The 27,856-nt window shown below is 37.4% G+C and overlaps 1 protein-coding gene across 1 annotated transcript in view; it reads left to right on the top strand.

The window, feature by feature from the left end:
* kif13ba (kinesin family member 13Ba) overlaps window positions 1–27,856 on the top strand; it is a 174,917-nt gene that overhangs the window by 90,699 nt on the left and 56,362 nt on the right. Inside the window, exons 4-8 of the mRNA XM_062020844.1 lie at window positions 1,918–1,978; window positions 2,055–2,147; window positions 10,969–11,149; window positions 23,224–23,311; window positions 23,421–23,555. Coding sequence (XP_061876828.1) covers window positions 1,918–1,978; window positions 2,055–2,147; window positions 10,969–11,149; window positions 23,224–23,311; window positions 23,421–23,555 — 558 coding nt within the window. The remainder of the gene's footprint in view (window positions 1–1,917; window positions 1,979–2,054; window positions 2,148–10,968; window positions 11,150–23,223; window positions 23,312–23,420; window positions 23,556–27,856) is intronic.

The raw sequence follows: 27,856 nt of genomic DNA, 5'->3' as shown, positions 1-27,856 counted from the left end.
TCAACTCTAACTCGTTTTCTAGTCCAGTTGCCAGTCGGGTAGCACTAATTTGCGGAGAGAGCAATTGCAGACGCTAAATTTGGAAAATGGCAAACAAACGGCTCACAGCTGGGAATCGGTTCCCATCGATAATTCACACAAATATTACTCTCTTGGCGGGAATTATTCTGAAATATTAGCTATAATTTTATTTCTGTTTGTATTCTCATTGTAAACATTCCATAAGGCGGTGCGATATTTCTACGCTATTGCAGTGACATCACTAGTTTGAATTCTGAATTTTCGCTCACCTAAAATTTTTTTGCATTTTAATAATATTAAAAAGAAACATAAATAATATTTAAAAATAACATGCATCAATGGATTGAAAAAAATATAAATACAGCTACAATAAAAATGTGAGGACAAAATTGTAGTACCATACATGGTTTGTGTACACTTGAATTCATACCTTTTAGAATAGTTAAGCCAAAAAGTTATTTAAATAAGGAAAAAAATAAAAAATATATTAAATAGAATTGAATGATAATAATAATTTTTTAAAAATTATATATTTGTATATTTCTTTATTAAAAAAAAAAAGTCAATCCAAATGCTGCTAAATTTCCTTCAACTCTAACTCGTTTCCAAAATGTTTTGGCCTGTACTGTATGTTATTAAACGTACAAAATAGTGACGTAAAATACAAATCATGACAAACTGCTAAAATATACTGTAACTTGTGCAGCGAGTGATACTGTAAAAATTCTGAAATAAACGATGATAAAAAATTAAGTAGTAATTAGGGATGTCCGATAATGGCTTTTTGCCGATATCCGATATGCCGATATTGTCCAACTCTGTAATTACCGATACTGATATCAACCGATACCGATATCAACCGATATATACAGTCGTGGAATTAACACATTATTATGCCTAATTTGGACAACCAGGTATGGTGAAGATAAGGTACTTTTTAAAAAAATGAATAAAATAAAATAAGATAAATAAATAAAAAACATTTTCTTGAATAAAAAAGAAAGTAAAACAATATAAAAACAGTTACATACAAACTAGTAATTAATGAACATTTGTAAAATTAACTGTTAAAGGTTAGTATTATTAGTGGACCAGCAGCACGTACAATCATGTGTGCTTACGGACTGTATCCCTTGCAGACTGTATTGATATATATTGATATATAATGTAGGAACCAGAATATTAATAACAGAAAGAAACAACCCTTTTGTGTGAATGAGTGTAAATGGGGGAGGGAGGTTTTTTGGGTTGGTGCACTAATTGTAAGTGTATCTTGTGTTTTTTATGTGGATTTAATAAAATAAAATAAATAAAAAAACGATACTGATAATAAAAAAAACGATACCGATAATTTCCGATATTACATTTTAACGCATTTATCGGCCGATAATATCGGCAGACCGATATTATCGGACATCTCTAGTAGTAATGTTAAATTAGAATAGAATAAATAATTCCTGCTGAAATTTCAATTGCGTCTGCTACTTGTTGCTAACCTTTAGCCTCGTTAGAGACGCACTTTGTGGCTTATGGGCTTTGTCTTTTTAAACTATTTTCACTTTGGCAGTACAAAAAGGAACCGCTAACAATTTTAACAGCTAGCAAAAAACGAAAACTTAAGCATCTTTTACTTCAAAAAGCTCAAAAAGTTAGCATGTTAACGTTAGCATGCTAGCAAGCTAACGTGAGCATGACTCTGATAAAAGATCTAATAAAGTTTGAAGTATGAGCAATAATAATATGGGCTGCTTGCATTGCAACTTAAGCATCTTTTACTTCAAACTACAAGGGGCATTTGCTAAAGTGCTAAAAAAATCTGCATGATATGTTAAATGCTAAAGCTAGCACCCGGCTAGGTAGCACAGAAACTAAGTGTGCGTTTGTGTTTGTTTCCAGGTGTTTGCATACGACTACTGCTTCTGGTCCATGGACGAGTCGGACCAAGAGAAGTTTGCCGGTCGGTCCCTCATAAAGGTTTTAGTGTTTGGTGCGTAAAAAGACAAAATGCTGACGACAACAACAAACGTGTGCAGGTCAGGAAGTGGTGTTTCAGTGCCTTGGGGAAAGTCTTCTTCACAATGCCTTCCTGGGCTACAACGCCTGCATCTTTGCCTATGGACAAACTGGTAAGCTCACGTCTTTACCGTTAAGTATGACATCATTTTCGATTGCGATCTACCACTTATTTTGATATCAACATAAAATCCCCAAAACGGCCTTTTAAAAAAGATTGGTCAGCTTATTTCATCCGAACCGTTCAAGTATCAAAACGTTGGGCTCGACCGGGAATCGCGAGCTCTCAAAAAATGTTTTAAAGACTAACCCGGATTACCCAGAATGCACGGTTTTCACATTGAAAATGAACGGGCCATTTTTCCAACTCGCACAATTCCCACATTTCTTAACCCATTCGAAGCGTTCCACCGTCCACACACTACACTAACAAAAGTTTTTTTTTCGTACAAATTCACGGTTTTCCCGGAATTCCAGGAATTCCAGAACACCCGTTCTCAATTCAAACTGTTATGTAAATATTTTTCAAGCGATTAAAAAAATTCCAACACCAACCCATTCAAATGTGCGGGTATCAGTATTTTTTTTAAATTCCCAAATTTCCAGGAATTTCCCTTTTAAATGAATGAACATATTCATAGTTTTACAATGCCCAAAATTCTCAAATTGTTGCACCATTTTTTAACAGATTCCGACTTTTCAACAACTCACACACACACACTACTCTTCCGATATATCAAACGCAAAACATGTTTTCCTTTTCCCGAAAATTCATTTTTTTCCAGAATTTCCTCCCCATTGACAATATATGGGCATTATACACTCTACTGCAAATCCCAAATATCTTATCATATTTGAACTGTTCCAACATCCACACACTCCACTCACCCTGGAATATTCAAGCCAGCATGTTTCCCGGTTTGGAAATGTTCCGGATTACCCAGAATTCACAGTTTACCCATTGAAAATGAACGGGCCATTTTTCAAATTTGCACAATTCCCACATTTCTTAACCCTTTCGAAGCGTTCCAACGTCCACACACTCCCACTCGCCTTGGAATATCAAACTACCAGTTTAAAAAGATTCCAGCATTTCCCGGTTTTCAGCTCTTCCTGGAAAGTTTTCACAGTCGACATTTTTCAAGTAATTCCAACCATTCCACCTTTAAGACATTCCTCTAAGTTGGGACAATAAAAGTTATTAGGTTTTTTTTCCGTACAAATTCACGGTTTTCCCGAAATTCCAGGAATTCCAGAATACCCGTTATGTAAATATTTTTCAAGCGATTTCAAAAATTCCAACACCAACCCATTCATATCATCTAGGACAAATGTGCGAGTATCAGTATTTTTTTTAAATTCCCAAATTTCCAGGAATTTCCCTTTTAAATGAATGAACATAGTCATAGTTTTACAATGCCCAAAATTCGCAAAATGTTGCATCATTTTTTAACAGATTCCGACTTTTCAACAACCCACACACACACACACACACACTACTCTTCCAATATATCAAACGCAAAACATGTTTTCCTTTTCCCGAAAATTCATTTTTTTCCAGAATTTCCTCCCCATTGACAATATATGGGCATTATACAATATACTGCATATCCCAAATTTCTTATCATATTTGAACTGTTCCAACATCCACACACTCCACTCACCCTGTAATATTCAAGCCAGCATGTTTCCCGGTTTGGAAATGTTCCGGATTACCCAGAATTCACAGTTTACCCATTGAAAATGGACGGGCCATTTTTCGAATGTGCACAATTCCCACATTTCTTAACCCATTCGAAGCGTTCCACCGTCCACACACTCCAATCGCCTTGGAATATCAAACTACCAGTTTAAAAAAATTCCAGCATTTCCCGGTTTTCACCTCTTCCTGGAAAGTTTTCGCAGTCGACATTTTTCAACCAAATCCAACCATTCCACCTTCAAGACATTCCTCTAAGTTGGGACAATAAAAAGTTATTAGGTTTTTTTTGGTACAAATTCACGGTTTTCCCAAAATTCCAGGAATTCCAGAACACCCGTTCTCAATTCAAACTGTTATGTAAATATTTTTCAAGCAATTAAAAAAATTCCAACACCAACCCATTCATATCATCTAATACAAATGTGCGAGTATCAGTATTTTTTTTAAATTCCCAAATTTCCAGGAATTTCCCTTTTAAATGAATGAACATATTCATAGTTTTACAATGCCCAAAATTCTCAAATTGTTGCACCATTTTTTAACAGATTCCAACTTTTCAACAACCCACACACACACACACACACACTACTCTTCCGATATATCAAATGCAAAACATGTTTTCCTTTTCCCGAAAATTCATTTTTTTCCAGAATTTCCTCCCCATTGACAATATATGGGCATTATACACTCTACTGCATATCCCAAATTTCTTATCATATTTGAACTGTTCCAACATCCACACACTCCACTCACCCTGTAATATTCAAGCCAGCATGTTTCCCGGTTTGGAAATGTTCCGGATTACCCAGAATTCACAGTTTACCCATTGAAAATGAACGGGCCATTTTTCGAATGTGCACAATTCCCACATTTTTTAACCCATTCGAAGCGTTCCACCGTCCACACACTCCAATCGCCTTGGAATATCAAACTACCAGTTTTAAAAAAATTCCAGCATTTCCCGGTTTTCACCTCTTCCTGGAAAGTTTTCGCAGTCGACATTTTTCAACCAATTCCAACCATTCCACCTTCAAGACAATCCTCTAAGTTGGGACAATAAAAAGTTATTAAGTTTTTTTTCGTACAAATTCACGGTTTTCCCGAAATTCCAGGAATTCCAGAACACCCGTTCTCAATTCAAACTGTTATGTAAATATTTTTCAAGCGATTTCAAAAATTCCAACACCAACCCATTCATATCATCTAGTACAAATGTGCGAGTATCAGTATTTTTTTTAAATTCCCAAATTTCCAGGAATTTCCCTTTTAAATGAATGAACATATTCATAGTTTTACAATGCCCAAAATTCTCAAATTGTTGCACCATTTTTTAACAGATTCCGACTTTTCAACAACCCACACACACACACACACACACACTACTCTTCCGATATATCAAACGCAAAACATGTTTTCCTTTTCCCGAAAATTCATTTTTTTCCAGAATTTCCTCCCCATTGACAATATATGGGCATTATACACTCTACTGCATATCCCACATTTCTTATCATATTTGAACTGTTCCAACATCCACACACTCCACTCACCCTGAAATATTCAAGCCAGCATGTTTCCCGGTTTGGAAATGTTCCGGAATACCCAGAATTCACAGTTTACCCATTGAAAATGAACGGGCCATTTTTCAAATGTGCACAATTCCCACATTTCTTAACCCATTCGGAGCGTTCCACCGTCCACACACTCCCACTCGCCTTGGAATATCAAACTACCAGTTTTAAAAAATTCCAGCATTTCCCGGTTTTCAGCTCTTCCTGGAAAGTTTTCGCAGTCGACATTTTTCAACCAAATCCAACCATTCCACCTTCAAGACATTCCTCTAAGTTGGGACAATAAAAAGTTATTGGGTTTTTTTTCGTACAAATTCAACGGTTTTCCCGAAATTCCAGGAATTCCAGAACACCCGTTCTCAATTCAAACTGTTATGTAAATATTTTTCAAGCGATTAAAAAAATTCCAACACCAACCCATTCATATCATCTAGTACAAATGTGCGAGTATCAGTATTTTTTTTAAATTCCCAAATTTCCAGGAATTTCCCTTTTAAATGAATGAACATATTCATAGTTTTACAATGCCCAAAATTCTCAAATTGTTGCACCATTTTTTAACAGATTCCGACTTTTCAACAACTCACACACACACACACTACTCTTCCGATATATCAAACGCAAAACATGTTTTCCTTTTCCCGAAAATTTATTTTTTTCCAAAATTTCCTTCACATTGACAATATATGGGCATTATACAATATACTGCATATCCCACATTTCTCATCATATTTGAACTGTTCCAACATCCACACACTCCACTCACCCTGGAATATTCAAGCCAGCATGTTTCCCGGTTTGGAAATGTTTCCGGATTACCCAGAATTCACAGTTTACCCATTGAAAATGAACGGGCCATTTTTCGAATGTGCACAATTCCCACATTTCTTAACCCATTCGAAGCGTTCCACCGTCCACACACTCCCACTCGCCTTGGAATATCAAACTACCAGTTAAAAAAAATTCCAGCATTTCCCGGTTTTCAGCTCTTCCTGGAAAGTTTTCGCAGTCGACATTTTTCAACCAAATCCAACCATTCCACCTTCAAGACATTCCTCTAAGTTGGGACAATAAAAAGTTATTAGGGTTTTTTTTCGTACAAATTCACGGTTTTCCCGAAATTCCAGGAATTCCAGAATACCCGTTATGTAAATATTTTTCAAGCGATTTCAAAAATTCCAACACCAACCCATTCATATCATCTAGGACAAATGTGCGAGTATCAGTATTTTTTTTAAATTCCCAAATTTCCAGGAATTTCCCTTTTAAATGAATGAACATAGTCATAGTTTTACATTGCCCAAAATTCGCAAAATGTTGCATCATTTTTTAACAGATTCCGACTTTTCAACAACCCACACACACACACACACACACTACTCTTCCGATATATCAAACGCAAAACATGTTTTCCTTTTCCCGAAAATTCATTTTTTTCCAGAATTTCCTCCCCATTGACAATATATGGGCATTATACACTCTACTGCATATCCCAAATATCTTATCATATTTGAACTGTTCCAACATCCACACACTCCACTCACCCTGGAATATTCAAGCCAGCATGTTTCCCGGTTTGGAAATGTTCCGGATTACCCAGAATTCACAGTTTACCCATTGAAAATGGACGGGCCATTTTTCGAATGTGCACAATTCCCACATTTCTTAACCCATTTGAAGCGTTCCACCGTCCACACACTCCCACTCGCCTTGGAATATCAAACTACCAGTTTAAAAAAATTTCAGCATTTCCCGGTTTTCACCTCTTCCTGGAAAGTTTTCACAGTCGACATTTTTCAAGTAATTCCAACTATTCCACCTTTAAGACATTCCTCTAAGTTGGGACAATAAAAGTTATTAGGTTTTTTTTCGTACAAATTCACGGTTTTCCCGAAATTCCAGGAATTCTAGAATACCCGTTATGTAAATATTTTTCAAGTGATTTCAAAAATTCCAACACCAACCCATTCATATCATCTAGGACAAATGTGCGAGTATCAGTATTTTTTTTTTAATTCCCAAATTTCCAGGAATTTCCCTTTTAAATGAATGAACATATTCATAGTTTTACAATGCCCAAAATTCTCAAATTGTTGCACCATTTTTTAACAGATTCCGACTTTTCAACAACCCACACACACACACCCACACACTACTCTTCTGATATATAGAATGCAAAACATGTTTTCCCTTTCCCGAAAATTCTGTTTTTTCCAGAATTTCCTCCCCATTGACAATATATGGGCATTATACAATCTACTGATGCATATTTCACATTTCTCATCAGATTTGAACCGTTCCAACATCCACACACTCCGCTCACCCTGGAATATTCAAGCCAGCATGTTTCCCGGTTTGGAAATGTTCCGGATTACCCAGAATTCACAGTTTACCCATTGAAAATGAACGGGCCATTTTTCAAATTTGCACAATTCCCACATTTCTTAACCCATTCGAAGCCTTCCACCGTCCACACACTCCAATCGCCTTGGAATATCAAACTACCAGTTTAAAAAAATTCCAGCATTTCCCGGTTTTCACCTCTTCCTGAAAAGTTTTCACAGTCGACATTTTTCAACCAATTCCAACCATTCCACCTTCAAGACATTCCTCTAAGTTGGGACAACAAAAGTTATTAGGTTTTTTTCCCACAAAATCAAAATTTTCTCGAAATTCCAGAAATTCCAAATTACCCATTCTCAATTCAAACTGTTATGTAAATATTTTTCAAGCGATTTTTAAAATTCTAACACCAACCTATTCATATAATCTAGGACAATTGTGCTAGTATCATTTTTTTTTTTTTAATTCCCAAATTTCCAGGAAATTCACATTCAAATGAATGAAAATATTCAGAGTTTTACAATGCCCAAAATTCTCAAAATTTTGCACCATTTTTTACCTGATTCAGGCCTTTCAATTATCCACACACACTTACGATATATCGAACGCAAAACATGTTTTCCCTTTTCCCGAATTTTCTACCCATTGACAATAAGACTTTGACTTAGACTTCCTTTTATTGTCATTCAAATTTGAACTTTACAGTACAGATAAGAACAAAATTGTGTTGCATTAGCTCATGGTAGTGCAGGACAAAAGAGCAATAAGGTGCAGATATAAATAAATAGATTACTGTACAGATAAATATATTGCACTTTTGCATATGCATCCACGTTTATGGATGTATGTTATATTGTCTTTATATTCCAGCGAGTTTTGGGGGGAATTGAGGGGATTATTTTAATGCGTTCAAGAGTCTTACAGCCTGAGGGAAGAAGCTGTTACAGAACCTGGAGGTTCTGCTACGGAGGCTGCGGAACGTCTTTCTGGAGTACAGCAGTGAAAACAGTCCATGGTGGGGGTGGAAGGAGTCTCTGCAGATTTTCTGAGCCCTGGTCAGGCAGCGGCTTTTTGCGGTCTCCAATAAATGGGCATTATACAATCTACTGCATATCCCACATTTTTCATCCGATTTGAACCGTTCCAACATCCACACTCCACTTGCCCTGCACATTCAAGCCAGTATGTTTCCTGGTTTCCTGGTTTGTTACAAATTTCCCTGATTACCCGGAATTACCAGGAATTTCTCCCTGTTTAAAATGACATTCAAGCATTTCAGTTCCGCTCACGCGTATCGGCGATTTGGCAGCTTGTTCACACACAATTCCTACCAGAATTGCAAATTCTAGTACTAATATAAATGTTATCATAGTCTGTTTAAGTAACTAAGTGTTGGGTTAGTTACTGAAAACCAGTAACTAGTTACAATTACTAGTTACTTAATTTCAAAAGTAACTCAGTTACTAACTCAGTAACTTACATCAAAAAGTAATGCGTTACTGTGAAAAGTAACTATTTAGTTACTTCTTTTTTTCTTCTTTTTTTTTTTAAAGCTCCCATTAATGCCCTTTTAGCCTTCATTACAATACTGTTATTGCACTGGAGAATAATACAATCTGTTGATCAACTTGACATGCATTTTTATTTTCATTTTAACATAATTAATGAAAAACAGTGCAACATAAAAAGGCATTTCTCCTTTCTTTAAACTTGGACCAATGACAATTAATAAAAAAACAACTTAAAGTGCAACATAAGAAGGCACATCATCTTGCTTGAAACATAGATAGTGAAATAAAGCCTGATGCTGTTGTCTTCCACACTTGGAGTCATGGATTGTACAATCCTTGTTTTCAGTGGCGGGATCATTGACACAGATGGTGAAGTTTCAGTGCTCAGTAGAGATGTAACACTTTTGAGGGGTTTAAGTACCTGGAGGACCTCCTCTGCCACTCTCACATCATCATCAGACAGGTTGATGATGTCTTTGACATTTTTCTTCAGGGTGTTGTGGGTCAATGCAGAGTATATAGCTGCCTGCTGCTCCAACATATCATAAGTGGAGTTCCACTTCGTTGGGACATCATGTATGAGCTTTATGAGTAGGCAGCTTTAGCATTTCTTGCTTTGTCTTAAGTACATGAGCAGCTGTTGTGCTAGGAAACCTCCTTCCTGATACCAGTCTGTCGTGAGCGCAACAGATGATGCTCTGGATAGTTCATCCACAACCTTTTTTCTTCTCCTGCTCATAAAGATCTGGCACAATCTTATCGCTGAAGTGGGTGCGCGACGGGATGTCGTAACGTGGCTCAAGCACGTTCAGCGTGTGTTTAAAAGCCTCGTCTTGCACAACTGAGTCTGCTCCTACAAACACACCGATTAAATGGCGCGGGGCGTTCAAGCTCCTCCGTTACTCCGCTCGCCATGACCACGCTGTGTGTGGACTGAACGTGCATGCGAACAACCTTTTTGTTTTGTTTTATATATTAAACGGCGGATCACGTGTGTCCCTCCCCCCCACACCCTCCCCCCCCTTTGTAACGCGTTAGTCCCAACACTGGTTTTCTGTTCGTTTTGGACTCCTTTAATTCCTGTTTATGCACCTCTGAGTTTGTTACCATGGCTACGTATTAGTTTCACCTGCCTCTTGTGTTCTGGACGCGCACCTGTTTGTAATCAAGAGACATTATTTAAGCCTGCCTTTTGCCAGTCAGTCGGTCTGGCTTCTTTGTTTGCGTCACGCTAATGTTACGTAAGTTTTTGCTCGTCTCCTAGCCCCTGCTAGAGATCTCTTAGTCTGTGCTAAGTAGTAGCCTTAGCTTCAGGTGCGATCGGCACCTTGTTCCGTCGGTTTTGTTTTCTGTTTTGTACCTCTTTGAGTGTTAATTTACGATTAAATCATGTTCCTACCTGCAAGTCCTGTCCGGAGTCGTCCGTTTGCATCCCGGGAGAACAAACCTCGCAGTAAGCTGCAACCCCACCGTTACAATAAAATCCCCAAAACGAGCCTTTAAAAAAGATTGGTCAGCTTATTTTCAGGGTAGTCTTAAATGTGTCGTTTTTAACGATGCCCTGCAGTTTTAGATCCAATTACCTTTTTCATTCTGGTGAGAATCCCACATCATAAAATATTTCGCAGTCCTGTCTTTTTTTTTTTATATCAGAGATGCTGTTAAAATTTCCCTTTCAACCCCCTTGCATCATCAATTTTGCAGGTTACAAACAAAAGTGCTCATGTTTTTGGAAGTCTTTCCTTCAGCCTTTCACTGTTAACGATCTTAAAAGCAGCGCTGTCTTCTTCCCCGGGTCACGTGTGCGCAGGTTCCGGAAAGTCCTACACCATGATGGGTTCTGGGGACCAGCCGGGCCTCATTCCCCGGCTTTGCAGCGCGTTGTTTGACCGAACCCAGACGGAACAGCGGGAGCAGGAGAACTTCACCGTGGAGGTTTCCTACATGGAGATCTACAACGAAAAGGTCCGGGATTTGCTGGATCCAAAAGGGTACGTTGTGCGCTTGTCATTGAAACAGAAGGTCCTTCCTGTAGCCTCGTAGCAGTAAACACCTGATAGTTTACAGCTAATCCTGCATGACTTTGAAGTACTGTCGGGTTTTGTTGGTTATACTCCGGGCTCTTTAGTTCTAAGGCTGTCTAAATAATGAGGTGACTCAAACTGAAGATGAGCAATTTGTTCTATACAAAAAAGGAGTAAGTAACAACAATAGCAACACCAGTGCTGGAGAAAGGACCGAGCCTTCTCTAAAACGGTCGCCCCTCTCACATGCTTTTGTCCACCGTGGGGGAGATCGAAACTGAAATTTTGTAGCAACAAAATGCAAAACATAAAACTGCTTAGCTTTTTGGTCGGTTGCTTTATTTATTTTTACAATGCAACGATAAGTGCTGGCTCATAGTAATTGTGCAATAAATCAAATATTGTGAAATAAGAACTTCTCATAATAACATTTTGCAGTTGCAACTTTTTTCTAAAAAAATTCCTGCTTTTGGCTCCCTGTGTGTTTCAGGATCAATTTTAAGGTTCTTCTTATGGTTTATAAATGTTTTTATGGTATTGGGCCTTCTTATATTTCAGAATTGCTTTTACCCTACCAACTCTTTTTCTATAAGAGTTTTTCTTGTAAAATAGCAACTTTTTTAAAATAAAAAAAATTATGTCTTTTTCATATAACTTTTGTTTTGTAAAATTGAAATATTCAGACTTTTTTCTTGTTGAATTGCAGTTTTTTTTCATAGAAATTATTTTCCAAAACTTTTTTTCCATTTATCTCATAAAATAAAAAATAATTTTCTTACAATATTTTCACACTTTTTTCTTGTGTAGAATAAAGTCATAATAAAATTCCTGCTTTTTAGTACGACTTTATTCTTACAAGAGATAATTTTTTTCATTAAATGATGACTTTTTTTATAACTTTTGTTGTGTGAAATTGCAAACATTTTTTTTCAAACGTAGATTTGTGATATACTTTTTTCTTGCAGAATCACAGCTTTTTTTTTTTTTTTTCATAAAAGTCTAAATTAATTTTTATGATATTTTTGCCCTTTTTTCTTGTACAATTTTAGCCGTACAGTAAGGAAGTAAAATGCAAAACATAAAACTGCTTAGCTTTTTGGTAGGCAGCTTTGTTTATTTTTAAAATGAAACGATAAAGTGCACTCTACTGGCACATAATAATTGTGCAATAAATACAATCTTGTGACATAACTTCTCTTATAATAACATTTTGCAGTTGCAACTTTTTTCTAATAAAATTCCAGCTTTTCATCACAACTTTTTTCTTATAAAAGAGTTTTTTTTGTAAAATAGGAACTTTTTTTTTTCATAAAATGATGACCTTTCATATAACATTAATTAAACTAATAATTTCTTGTCAAATTCAAATCTATCATATTCAGACTTTTTTCTTGTAGAATTGCAGCTTTTTTTCATAGAAATTATTTTCAAAAATATTGTTTTCCCATTTCCATCCATCCATCTTCAACCGCTTATCCGGAATCGGGTCGCGGGGACAGCAGCTCCAGCAAAGACCCCCAGACTTCCCTCTCCAGAGCAACATTTGCGACTTCCTCCTGGGGAATCCCGAAGCGTTCCCAGGCCAGAGAGGAGATGTAATCCCCCCATCTGGTCCTTGGCCTGCCGCGGGGCCTCCTCCCAGTGGGACGTGCAACGAGGACCTCCCTAGGGAGACGCTCGTGAGGCATCCGCACGAGATGCCCGAACCACCTAAGCTGGCTCCTTTCCAAGCGAAGGAGCAGCGGCTCTACTCCGAGTCTCTCTCGGGTGACTGCACTTCTCACCCTATCTCTAAGGGAGATGCCAGCCACCCTTCTGAGGAAACTCATTTCGGCCGCTTGTATCCGCGATCTTATTCTTTCGGTCATTACCCACACTTCATGACCATAGGTGAGAGTAGGAATGTAGATAGCTCGGTAGACCGAGAGCTTTGCCTTCTGGCTCAGCTCCCGTTTCGTCACAACAGTGCGGCAGAGAGACTGCAATACTGCCCCAGCTGCTCCGATTCTCCGGCTGATTTCCTTCTCCATCTTTCCCTCACTCGTGAACAAGACCCCGAGATACTTAAACTCCTCCACCTGGGACAGAGTCCTGTCCCCTACCCGGACTGTACAAACCATCGGTTTCCTGCTGAGAACCATGGCCTCAGATTTGGAGATGCTGATCCTCATTCCAGCCGCTGAACACTCGGCTGCGAACCGATCCAGTGAGAGCTGAAGGTCACGAACCGAAGGTGCCATCAGGACCACATCATCTGCAAACAGCAGTGACGCAACCTTTAGCCCCCCGAGACGTATACCCTCTCCGCCATGGCCACGACTCCGCCTAGAAATCCTGTCCATGAAAATCACAAACAGGATAGGTGACAGAGCGCAGCCCTGGCGGAGACCAACCCCCACTGGAAACGGATCCGACTTACATCCAAGCACCCGGACACAACTCTCGCTTTGGTTGTACAGAGATTGGATGGCCCTCAACAGGGTTCCCCTCACTCCGTACTCCCTCAGCACCTCCCACAAGATCTCCCGAGGGACGCGGTCATACGCCTTCTCCAAATCCACAAAACACATGTAGACTGGATAGGCATACTCCCAGGCCCTCTCCAGGATTCCCGCAAGCGTAAAGAGTTGGTCAGTTGTTCCACGACCAGGACGGAATCCACATTGCTCCTCTTGAATCTGAGGTTCGACTATCGGCCGGACCCTCCTTTCCAGTACCTTGGCGTAAACTTTCCCAGGGAGGCTGAGTAGTGTGATACCCCTGTAATTAGCACACACCCTCTGGTCCCCCTTTTTGAAAAGGGGAACCACCACCCCAGTCTGCCACTCCCTCGGCACTGTCCCAGACTTCCACGCAATGTTGAAAAGGCGTATCAACCAAGACAGCCCATCAACACCCAGAGCCTTCAGCATTTCTGGACGGATCTCGTCAACCCCCGGAGCTTTGCCACTGTGGAGTTGTCTAACTACCTCAGTGACTTCACTCCGAGAGATCGACGTCGATCCCCCATCATCCTCAGGCCCTGCTCCTATCAGGGAGGGTGTGTCTGATGTATTTGGGTTCAGGAGTTCCTCAAAGTGCTCTTTCCAACGCCCCACGACTTCCTCACTTGAAGTCAGCAAAGTCCCATCCTTGCCGTACACAGCTTGGATGGTTCCCTGCTTCCCTCTCCTGAGGTGCCGTATGGTCTTCCAGAACAGCTTTGGTGCCGCCCGATAGTCCTTCTCCATGGATTCCCCGAACTGCTCCCACACCCTCTGCTTAGCCTCGTCCACAGCCACGGCCGCTGCCCTTCGGGCCCGTCGGTACCTTGCAACTGCCTCCGGAGTCCCCTGGGATAACATACCCCGGTAGGACTCCTTCTTCAGTCGGACGGCTTCCCTGACCACCACTGTCCACCAGGGTGTTCGAGGGTTACCGCCCCTTGAGGCACCTAAGACCTTCTGGCCACAGCTCGCATCTGCAGCTTTAGCAATAGAGGCTTTGAACATTGCCCATTCCTGTTCAATGTCCCCAACCTCCACAGGGATGGCAGAGAAGTCCCGCCGGAGGTGGGAGTTGAAGTCCTTCCGGACAGAGGACTCCTCCAAACGTTCCCAGTTCACCCGCACTACACGCTTGGGTTTGCCAGGTCTGTCCAGAGGTCTCCCCCGCCATCTAACCCAACTCACCACCAGATGGTGATCAGTTGACAGTTCAGCCCCTCTCTTCACCCGAGTGTCCAAAACATACGGCCTCAGATCAGCTGATACGATTACAAAATCGATCATTGATCTTTGGCCTAGGGTGCTCTGGTACCAGGTACACCTATGAGCATCCTTATGCTTGAACATGGTGTTTGTTATCGCAAGTCCGTGACTAGCACAGAAGTCCAATAACAATCCACCACTCAGGTTCAGATCAGGGAGACCGTTCCTCCCAATCACGCCAGTCCAAGTATCACTGTCATTGCCCACGTGCGCGTTGAAGTCCCCCAGCAAGACTATGGAATCCCCTGCCGGCGCCCCATACAGGACCCCATGCAAGGTATCCAAGAAGGCTGAATACTCTGAACTCCTGTTTGGTGCGTATGCACAAACAACAGTCAGAGTTTTCCCCCCTCCAACCCTAAGGCGAAGGGAGGCGACCCTCTTGTCCACTGGGGTGAACTCCAACGAACAGGCACTCAGCCGGGGACTCGTGAGTATCCCCACACCCGCCTGTGCCCTCACACCCTGAGCAACTCCAGAAGTGAACAAGGTCCATCCCTTGTCCAGGAGTGTGGTTTCAGAGCCCTTGCTATGCGTAGAGGTAAGCCCCACCAGATCCAACCGGTAGCGCTCCACCTCTCGCACCAGCTCAGGCTCCTTCCCCACCAGCGTAGAGACGTTCCACGTCCCGAAAGTCAGCCTCTGCCGCCCCGAATTGGTCCGTCCGGAGCCTCCACTTTCACCGCCATCCACTTGGCAGCGCACCCGACCCCACTGGTTCCGACCGCGGGTGGTGGGCCCACGTGGCAGAGAAGATGGTGTGTCCACGTAGCTTCTTCGGGCTGTGCCCGGCCGGGCTCCGTGGCAAGCCCGGCCACCAGGCGCTCGCTGACGAGCCCTACCTCCGGGCCTAGCTCCGGAGGAGGGCCCCGGGCTTCCTCCGGGCCGGGTAACGCATCCTCTTTTAGGGTAGTTCATGGGGGGTATCGTAACCCTGATGGGGGGGCATTCGGGTGCTACACCTTGCCCAAGGGTGACCCGGAACTATGTAAGGCAGGGGCGTTCAACTCCCTGAGGCTTAATACAAGCCCACATACCTGTGTTTTCCCATTTATCTCATAAAATTAAAACAAATATTTTTACAATATTTTTTCCCTTTTTTTTGTACAATTGCATTAAATTATTGTCAAAAAAGGGAAAAAAAAATTTTGTAAAAATATTTGTTTTAATTTTTTTTTTTTTTTTTTTTTTTTTTTTTTTTTCCCATTTATCTCATAAAATTAAAACAAATATTTTTACAATATTTTTTCCCTTTTTTTTGTACAATTGCATTAAATTATTGTCAAATTCAGATTTGTAATGTTCAGACATTTTTTGCAGAATTGCAGATTTTTTTCCATAAAAAATTATACAAAAAAATTATATTTTTTTCCATCTCATAAAATGGAAAATGTATTTTTATTATATATATTTTTTCCAATATATTAATATTTTAGCACTTTTTTGTTGTACAATTTCTGCATGTACAGTAAGGAACTAAAATGCAAAACATAAAACTGCTTGGCCTTATTTATTTTTAAAATGAAACAATAAAGTGCATACTGCTGGCACTATATAATTGTACAATAAATAAAATATTGTAAAATAACAACTTCTCATAACATTAACATTATACAGTTACAACTTTTTTCTAATAAAATTCCTGCTTTTTCTTATAGCGTTAGTCTTATAAGAGTTTTTCTTGTAAAACACTTTTTTTCATTATATTACACTTTTTTCTTGTAGAATTGTTTATTAGTAAAAAAATTTTTAAAAAATCCATTAATTTCATAAATATTCTTACAATATTTTTGCAATTTTTTTTTGTGTAACCCAATTTATTTGTTTATACATTTATTCTTATGAAATAGTTTTTTAATTAGGACTTTTTTTTCATATAACTTTTGTCCTGTAAAATTGCAATCATTTCTTGTCTAATTCAAATAAGTAGAATTCCATTCATCTTATAAAATGAAAAAAATCGTCTTGGAAAACTTTTACACTTTTTTCTTGAAAAAATTCTGCATCTCCACTCAACAATGGCGGTACACTTTTATCGCTTTCCTTTTATCAACTTGTCTTTATCCGTACGTATTTCACATGCACCACACATCTTCTCCAGATCTGAACATCTCACGTTGGAGAACGTGATGCGTTCAGGGTAAGGCCAGATGCTGTGGTCAGTTCATGTCCGGCGGCTCAACACTAAATCAGCACCGCTGGCCTTAAAAGTCTGCCGTCCCAGACACCATAACCTTTGACCTTTGCTCCCTGCCAGCACTCTGACCTGTGCCTGTGAGGCCAAAGTGGAGCGGACCATCTGACCGCCATATGTGCCTTGCAAACGATGACGTTCTCAGTGTAAATCAGGGTCAGCCAGCCAAGGACTGTGTTGGGCAGTGACGGAGAGAGAGTGCCCTGGTGGTGGTGGTCAGAACTTAGGCTTCACAAAAAATACTTTAAAAAAATCGTATGTATATATATATATATATATATATATATATATATATATATATATATATATATATATATATATATATATATATATATATATATATATATATATATATATATATATATATCTGTGTTGGCCCTGCGATGAGGTGGCGACTTGTCCAGGGTGCACCCCGCCTTCCGCCCGATTGTAGCTGAGATAGGCTCCAGCGCCCCCCGCGACCCCGAAGGGAATAAGCGGTAGAAAATGGATGGATGGATGGATATATATATATATATATATATTGGGCTGCAACAACTAATCGATTAAATCGATTATAAAAATAGTTGCCGATTAATTTAGTCATCGATTCGTTGGATCTATGCTATGCGCATGCGCAGAAGCTTTTTTATTTTTTTATTTTTTTTTAATAAACCTTTATTTATAAACTGCAACATGTACAAACAGCTGAGAAACAATAATCAAAATAAGTATGGTGCCAGTATGCTGTTTTTTTTCAATAAAATACTGGAAAGGATAGAAATGTAGTTTGTCTCTTTTGTCCGATTATTAATCGATTAATCGAAGTAATAATCGACAGATTAATCGATTATCAAATTAATCGTTAGTTGCAGCCCTAATATATATATATATATATATATATATATATATATATATATATATATATATATATATATATATATATATATATATATATATATATATATATTAGAGATGTAATATCGGAAATTATCGGTATTGTTTTTTTTATTATCGGTATCGTTTTTTTTTTGTTTTTTTTTGTTTTTTATTAAATCAACATATAAAACACAAGATAAACTTACAATTAGTGCACCAACCCAAAAAACCTCCCTCCCCCATTTACACTCATTCACACAAAAGGGTTGTTTCTTTCTGTTATTAATATTCTGCTTCCTACATTATATATCAATATATATCAATACAGTCTGCAAGGGATACAGTCCGTGAGCACACATGATTGTGCGTGCTGCTGCTCCACTAATAGTACTAACCTTTAACAGTTAATTTTACTCATTTTCATTCATTACTAGTTTCTATGTAACTGTTTTTATATTGTTGTACTTTCTTTTTTATTCAAGAAAATGTTTCTAATTTATTTATCTTATTTTACTAATTTTTTTAAAAAGTACCTTATCTTCACCATACCTGGTTGTCCAAATTAGGCATAATAATGTGTTAATTCCACGACTGTATATATCGGTTGATATCGGTATCGGTATCGGTTGATATCGGTAATTAAAGAGTTGGACAATATCGAAATATCGGATATCGGCAAAAAGCCATGATCGGACATCCCTAATATATATATATCTATATCCTGGAGCATTCAAGGTTCCTTTCACTGGAACTAAGGGGCCAAGCCTAACTCCTGGAAAAACAACCCCACACCATGATTCCTCCCCCACCAAATTTCACACTCGGCACAATGCAGTCCGAAATGTAGCGTTCTCCTGGCAACCTCCAAACCCAGACTGGTCCATCAGATTGCCAGATGGAAAAGTGTGACTCATCAGTCCAGAGAACGTGTCTCCATTGCTCTAGAGCCCAGTGGCGACGTGCTTTACACCACTGCATCCCACGCTTTGCATTGGACTTGGTGATGTATGGCTTAGATGCGGCTGCTCGGCCATGGAAACCCATTCCATGAAGCTCTCTGCGTACTGTACGTGGGCTAATTGGAAGGTCACATGACGTTTGTAGCAACTGACTGTGCAGAAAGTCTTTGCACTATGCGCTGACCCCTCTATGTCAATTTACGCGGCCTACCACTTGGTGGCGGAGTTGCTGTTGTTCCCAAACTCTTCACATTTCTTATAATAAAGTCATACTTGCCAACCTTGAGACCTCCAATATCGGGAGGTGGGGTGGGGTGTTGGGGGCGTGGTTATTTACAGCTAGAATTCACCAACTCGAGTATTTCATATATATTTCATATATATATATATATATATATATATATATATATATATATATATATATATATATATATATATATATATATATATATATATATGTATGTATATATATATATATATATATATATATATATATATATATATATATATATATATGTATATATATGTATATATATATATATATATGTATATATATGTATATATATATGTATGTATATATATATACACTACCGTTCAAAAGTTTGGGGTCACCCAAACAATTTTGTGGAATAGCCTTCATTTCTAAGAACAAGAATAGACTGTGGAGTTTCAGATGAAAGTTCTCTTTTTCTGGCCATTTTGAGCGTTTAATTGACCCCACAAATGTGATGCTCCAGAAACTCAATCTGCTCAAAGGAAGGTCAGTTTTGTAGCTTCTGTAACGAGCTAAACTGTTTTCAGATGTGTGAACATGATTGCACAAGGGTTTTCTAATCATCAATTAGCCTTCTGAGCCAACGAGCAAACACATTGTACCATTAGAACACTGGAGTGATAGTTGCTGGAAATGGGCCTCTATACACCTATGTAGGTATTGCACCAAAAACCAGACATTTGCAGCTAGAATAGTCATTTACCACATTAGCAATGTATAGAGTGTATTTCTTTCAAGTTAAGACTAGTTTAAAGTTATCTTCATTGAAAAGTACAGTGCTTTTCCTTCAAAAATAAGGACATTTCAATGTGACCCCAAACTTTTGAACGGTAGTGTGTATGTATATGTATGTATGAAATACTTGACTTTCAGTGAATTCTAGCTATATATATAAATATTTATTTATTTTATTTACATAAAAGAAATACTTGAATTTCAGTGTTCCAGCGGCTATCCATTAGATGGCAGTATTGTCCTGTTTAACTTCTCCGTTCATGATGAGTATATCATTTCGGCCACCGTGTTCAATGGAGAAGTCTGTTCTACATATTTACAGGCAACATACACCTTCCCCTTCGAACTGTCCTGGATGAACTGAAATTCGTGTTTCCATTCGTTTGAATTCGTTAGGCAAGCTGTTTATATTGTGGGAAAGCGGACGTGAGAACAGGCTGTCCCCACTCAGTCTCAGGTCCGCATTGAGCTGGAGGGGGCGTGGCCTCCAGCTCCGGCTGAATACCGGGAGTTTGTCGGGAGAAAATCTCTGCCGGGAGGTTTTCGGGAGAGGCGCTGAATACCGGGATTCTCCCGCTAAAAACGGGAGGGTTGGCAAGTATGAATAAAGTTGACTTTGGAATATTTAGGAGCACGACTGGATTTGTTGCACAGGTGGCATCCTATGACAGTTCCACGCTGGAAAATCACTGAGAGCATCCCATTCTTTCACAAATGTTTGTAGAAACAGTCTCCATGCCTAAGTGCTGGATTTTATACACGGGGCCAAGTGATTAGGACACCTGGGGCCGTACTTATCAAGCTTCTTAGAATTACTCCTAAGAAGTCTGCTAAGAGTTGACTTAAGAGTAAATAAATTCTTCGCTGAAAGCTGCACTTAAAAGTTAGTTATCAAGCGTCTTACTCACACTTTCAGCGAAGTGTAGGACTGAATCTTAAGTGTCACACTCAGAGCTGAATTACGACATTACTATGTGCCGTAAACGCAATTTTAGGTGACGTCATTTCTGTGTCCATAGAAATGACCAATCGCGGAATGGAATCCGTTGTCTAAGAATAAAGAAATATCTTGGTAATATTTAAGTGGACAATGGGAGTGTATATTTTGACAATAAACTACAAAATAATACAAAACAAACTAGTCCCCGCCGGCACTCACGCTACCGCTCCCTCTCTTCTATCGCCCACACACTCACTGACGTCACTCACCTCACGGCCACACACATACGCTACTGTCATAACATTTTCTTTCCAATTCATTAATTAGGCAACTAATTTGAAACTGGTGTGGGTGGCTCTATATATACTAGCCCACTGCAGACACATGCAGAAATCAACAAGGAATCGAAAAGTATTAAATCTGTGACAAAAATAATATCCGCTCTGTCTAAACGATACCGTTTGATCAGCTGCTCGTCATAAAAAAAAAAAAAAAACATTGTTCCGTTCCCTGAACGTTCGCGCACGTCTCTCTCGCCTCAGTGCCATCCCCTGCTGGCAACTCCTAACCACTTAAGACACCTCTGAAGGTCTCTTAAATATCGTGGAGAGTAGGAGTGATTCTTAGACGTAAGAACGTTGATAAAAAGCTTTTATTCTTAAGTTTGAGAATAGGACTAAATTTCGCAAATTCTCAGGACTTAAGTGTAAAATGGCACTCTAAGAAGCTTGATAAGTACGGCCCCAGATTCTCATCATTTGGATGGGTGGCCAAATACTTTTGGCAATATAGTGTATGTGCGTTTGTGTTTGGCGTCCGTGCGTGCGTATGTGATAATGGGGGATCTGGGTCATCGGGGTGTTGTTTTTAACTTTGTAAAGCATTTTGCGTTGCATTGCTTTACCTCTTAAGGTCCAAGCTGTTTGTTTACATGCTTTTTTTTATTTCTCTTTGCTATTTGGGCTTATTGGACCCTAATTGGAATAAAAACTAAGAATCATCTTTTGATATGATGTACTTAGTCCAGGGTTAGGGAACCTGTGGCTCTTTTGATGACTGCATCTGGCTCTCAGATAAATCTTAGCTTGCATTGCTTAACACGATAAGTAATGACTAATTCCGCTGGTAATCACAGTGTTAAAAAAATAACGTACAAAATATAAGACATTCTCATGCATTTTAATGTATCCATCCTTTTTCTACCACACCTGTTCAAAAAGTCGCATTAACGGTAAGAAGTATTTTATTCATTATTGGTTAGCTTCAGAATAACAATGTTATTAAAAAAATTAAGAGACTTATTATACTCTAAAAATGTTGGTCTTACTTAAAAATGTACGCATTTAGTTGTATTCAGTGTTAAAAAATATTATATGGCTCTCACGGAAATACATTTTAAAATATTTGACTTTCATGGCTCTCTCAGCCAAAAAGGTTCCCGACCCCTGACTTAGTCCATAAGTACACAAACGTGTACTTCATGTTTAGTGACATGCTAATTCTTATTTTTACACTTTTTTTTCCCCCCAAATTCCATTGTATGTTATACTCTTCTGACACCACCAGATGGCAGTATAAGTGTCCACATAAGTGGCCATAAGACCCCAATTCAGTAGTGTACACAATTTTAAGCCTTTAGAGGTGTTAATGTGTGAAAAGTAGGGATGTCCGATAGTGGCTTTTTGCCGATATTCCGATATTGTCCAACTCTTTAATTACCGATACCGATATCAACCGATATATGCAGTCGTGGAATTAACACATTATTATGCCTAATTTGGACAACCAGGTATGGTGAAGATAAGGTACTTTTTTTAAAAATTAGTAAAATAAGATAAATAAATTTAAAAACATTTTCTTGAATAAAAAAGAAAGTACAACAATATAAAAACAGTTACATAGAAACTAGTAATGAATGAAAATTAGTAAAATTAACTGTTAAAGGTTAGTATTATTAGTGGAGCAGCAGCACGCACAATCATGTGTGCTTACGGACTGTATCCCTTGCAGACTGTATTGATATATATTGATATATAATGTAGGAACCAGAATATTAATAACAGAAAGAAACAACCCTTTTGTGTGAATGAGTGTAAATGGGGGAGGGAGGTTTTTTGGGTTGGTGCACTAATTGTAAGTGTATCTTGTGTTTTTTATGTTGATTTAATAAAAAAAAACAAAAAAACGATACCGATAATTAAAAAAACGATACCGATAATTTCCGATATTACATTTTAACGCATATATCGGCCTGCCGATATTATCGGACATCCCTAGTGAAAAGCCCTTTTTTAATTTTTTTAAATTGTCTCCTTTTTTTTTTTTTTCACAGCGGCAGACAAACACTGAGGGTCCGAGAGCACAAAGTGTTGGGTCCCTACGTGGACGGCCTGTCTCGGCTAGCGGTGGCGTGCTACAAGGTGAATACATCGTGCATCTTTTCCAGTACATCCATGTTTAGCCAGCACATTAGCGCTGGCTGTGAATGTAGCGTCAAACCACAACTCAGGTGATCCAACCCTTCCCTAGGACATTGAGTCTCTGATGTCGGAGGGGAATAAATCTCGCACAGTGGCCGCCACCAACATGAACGAGGAGAGCAGTCGGTCGCACGCCGTCTTCAACATCATCCTCACGCACACGCTCACAGACGTGCAGTCTGGGGTAAGACACTCAAACACGGAGAGAGTTTCACAGCATTGCTTTTACGGAGAAAAAAAGTTGTCTTAAATTCCGAGTCTAAATGGCTTTTCTTCTCGTCACTCACACACACTTTGTGAACTGGCAACAAAATGAAGGAAAACGTCTCAAATTGTGTTAGCAAGTTAGCAAACTAGAGATGAGTGGTACTACTTTTTTTTTAATTGAATTATTTCACCAGTACTGAAACGTTTTTTTTATTTTTATTACCCTAAAATGTTTTTCTCTAAAATCAGTGGTGAAAAATAGGAATGAGTACACACTTCGCTACTTTTATGGGTACTGACTGTATTCCATTGCTAACACCGAGTACAGGTTCATGGAAAACCAAACGTCTCGATACTTTGGTTGCGCTCGGCATATTCGGAGCAGTTTTATGTAACTGAATTTTTTCTTTTTTCTTTAACATCTAATTATAATCACAATTTCATTGGGAATAAAATCAGTGTGAAGATTCAGTGTAAAAAAAATTCAGTGTGGGTAAAGATTTAGTGTAAAAAAAAATTCAGTGTGTAAAAATTCCGTGTAAAAAAAAATTCAGTGTGTAAAGATTCAGTTTTAAAAAAAAAATCAGTGTATTAAAAATTCAGTGTATTAAAAATTCAGTGTGTAAAAATTCAGTGTATTAGAAATTCAGTGTATTAAAAATTCAGTGTGAAAAAAAAAAAATTCAGTGTATTAGAAAATGTGTTTATTAAAAATTCAGTGTAAAAATTCAGTGTATAAAAAATTCAGTGTAAAGATTCAGTTTAAAAGAAAATTCAGTGTATTAAAAATTCAGTGTGTAAAGATTCAGTTTAATAAATAATTCAGTGTATTAAGAATTCAGTGTGTAAAAATTCAGTGTAAAAAAAAATTCAGTGTTTAAAGATTCAGTGTAAAAAAAATATCAGTGTATTAAAGATTCAGTGTATTAAAAATTCAGTGTGTAAAGATTCAGTGTATTAAAAAAATCAGTGTGTAAAAATTCAGTGTAAAAAAAAAATTCAGTGTGTAAAGATTCAGTTTAAAAAAAAATTCAGTGTGTAAAGATTCAGTTTAAAAAAAAATCAGTGTATTAAAAATTCAGTGTATTAAAAATTCAGTGTAAAAAAAATTCAGTGTGGGTAAAGATTTAGTGTAAAAAAAAATTCAGTGTGTAAAAATTCAGTGTAAAAAAAAATTCAGTGTGTAAAGATTCAGTTTTTTAAAAAAAATCAGTGTATTAAAAATTCAGTGTATTAAAAATTCAGTGTGTAAAAATTCAGTGTATTAGAAATTCAGTGTATTAAAAATTCAGTGTGAAAAAAAAAAAATTCAGTGTATTAGAAAATGTGTTTATTAAAAATTCAGTGTAAAAATTCAGTGTATAAAAAATTCAGTGTAAAGATTCAGTTTAAAAAAAATTCAGTGTATTAAAAATTCAGTGTGTAAAGATTCAGTTTAATAAATAATTCAGTGTATTAAGAATTCAGTGTGTAAAAATTCAGTGTAAAAAAAAATTCAGTGTTTAAAGATTCAGTGTAAAAAAAAATCAGTGTATTAAAGATTCAGTGTATTAAAAATTCAGTGTGTAAAGATTCAGTGTATTAAAAAATTCAGTGTGTAAAAATTCAGTGTAAAAAAAAAATTCAGTGTGTAAAGATTCAGTTTAAAAAAAAATTCAGTGTGTAAAGATTCAGTTTAAAAAAAATTCAGTGTATTAGAAATTCAGTGTATTAGAAATTCAGTGTATTAAAAATTCAGTGTGAAAAAAAATTCAGTGTATTAATAAATTTAGTGTAATAAAAATTCAGTGTGTAAAAATTCAATGTAAAAAAAATTCAGTGTGTAAAGATTCAGTGTAAAAAAAAATATCAGTGTATTAAAGATTCAGTGTATTAAAAATTCAGTGTGTAAAGATTCAGTGTATTAAAAAATTCAGTGTGTAAAGATTCAGTGTAAAAAAAAAACCAGTGTATTAAAGATTCAGTGTATTAAAAATTCAGTGTGTAAAAATTCAGTGTAAAAAAAATTCAGTGTGTAAAGATTCAGTGTATTAAAAATTCAGTGTGTAGAGATTCAGTGTATTAAAAAATTCTGTGTTTTATAAATTCAGTATGTAAAAATTCAGTGTAAAAAAAAATTCAGTGTGTAAAGATTCAGTTTAAAAAAAAATTCAGTGTATTAAATATTCAGTGTATTAAAAATTCAGTGTGAAAAAAAATTCAGTGTATTAAAAATTTAGTGTATTAAAAATTCAGTGTGTAAAAATTCAGTGTATAAAAAATTCAGTGTAAAAAAAAAATCAGTGTAAAGATTCAGTTTAAAAAAAATTCAATGCATTAAAAATTCCGTGTGTAAAGATTCAGTTTAATAAATAATTCAGTGTATTAAGAATTCAGTGTGTAAAAATTCAATGTAAAAAAAAATTCAGTGTGTAAAGATTCAGTGTAAAAAAAAATATCAGTGTATTAAAGATTCAGTGTATTAAAAATTCAATGTGTAAAGATTCAGTGTATTAAAAAATTGAGTGTGTAAAGATTCAGTATAAAAAAAAAAATCAGTGTATTAAAGATTCAGTGTATTAAAAATTCAGTGTGTAAAAATTCAGTGTAAAAAAAAATTCAGTGTGTAAAGATTCAGTGTAAGAAAAAAATCAGTGTATTAAAGATTCAGTGTATTAAAAATTCAGTGTGTAAAGATTCAGTGTATTAAAAAATTCAGTGTATTATAAATTCAGTGTGTAAAAATTCAGTGTAAAAAAAATTCAGTGTGTAAAGATTCAGTTTAAAAAAAATTCAGTGTATTAAATATTCGGTGTGTAAAAATTCAGTTTAAAAAAAAATTCAGTGTATTAAAAATTAATTGTATTAAAAATTCAGTGTGTATAAATTCAGTGTATAAAAAAAATTCAGTGTAAAAAAAAAAAATTCAGTGTGTAAAGATTCAGTTTAAAAACAAAATTCTGTGTATTAAAAATTCAATGTGTAAAAATTCAGTGTAAAAGAATTCAGTGTGTAAAGATTCCGTTTAAAAAAAGATTCAGTGTATTAAAAATTCAGTGTATAAAAAAATTCAGTGTAAGAAAAAATTCAGTGTAAAGATTCAGTTAAAAAAAAATTCAGTGTATTAAAAATTCAGTGTGTAAAGATTCAGTGTAAAAAAAAATTCAGTGTGTAAAGATTCAGTGTAAAAAAAAATTCAGTGTGTAAAAATTCTGTGTAAAAAAAAAATCTGTGTGTAAAGATTTAGTTTAAAAAAAGATTCAGTGTATTAAAAATTCAGTGTATTAAAAATTCAGTGTGTAAAAATTCTGTGTATAAAAAATTCAGTGTGCAAAAATGTACACAAATTAACGCCCATAGTAGCCTTTGTAAAGTGAAATACAACACTTCTTAACAACATTGATACTGTTTTTGGAAAAAAAAACACTAAAAATAGGACCCCACTCACAAAAGTGTTGAAATTTCCAAGTTGAAATCTCTAGATGAGTGTTTTCAACCACTGTGCCGCAGAACACTAGTTCTGTTGTGCCTTGGAAATGATGTCATTTCACCTAATTAGTCTAATTAGTGGTTTTTAGCAGTCAATCAGACATTATTGTGAGGTTTTGCATCGGTGTTCCTAAAAATCAGATCTACCGGCCCACAGACACATTTTTTTCCTCTAAATTTGTTCCCCCGAGTGAAAACAATTGCCCAGGCCTGATTTAGTGTGTGTGTGTGTGAGCACATTGACATTGTATGTGACAAAGCTTCTTATTGAAGGAGATGATGTCAGCTCAGGAAGAAAAAGGCCAAAATGAGTGGTGTGACAAATTGTCCATCCTCTCTAACCCACTTAGGCTCCGTGGCCGCTGGCACTCAACCCGCCGACAAATTAGCCGTTTAAAATTCACAGCTCTTGTCTTCCATCACGCAGCAAACACGCTTTGCTGACCGTCAGCTTCGACGGTGTTACGATCCGTGCGGAAGAAAAGTAGTCGTGAGCAGGTCACGTGTCCCACAATGCCCAGCCAGAAAAGTAGTCGTGAGCAGGTCACGTGTCCCACAATGCCCAGCCAGAAAAGTAGTCGTGAGCAGGTCACATGTCCCACAATGCCCAGCCAGAAAAGTAGTCGTGAGCAGGTCACATGTCCCACAATGCCCAGCCAGAAAAGTAGTCGTGAGCAGGTCACATGTCCCACAATGCCCAGCCAGAAAAGTAGTCGTGAGCAGGTCACATGTCCCACAATGCCCAGCCAGAAAAGTAGTCGTGAGCAGGTCACATGTCCCACAATGCCCAGCCAGAAAAGTAGTCGTGAG

Source organism: Entelurus aequoreus, linkage group LG02 (assembly GCF_033978785.1).
Source record: "Entelurus aequoreus isolate RoL-2023_Sb linkage group LG02, RoL_Eaeq_v1.1, whole genome shotgun sequence".
Classification (NCBI taxonomy): Eukaryota; Metazoa; Chordata; class Actinopteri; order Syngnathiformes; family Syngnathidae; genus Entelurus; species Entelurus aequoreus.
The sequence above is the reverse complement of the archived record's forward strand: the minus strand, read 5'-3'. Positions and strand labels throughout refer to the sequence as shown.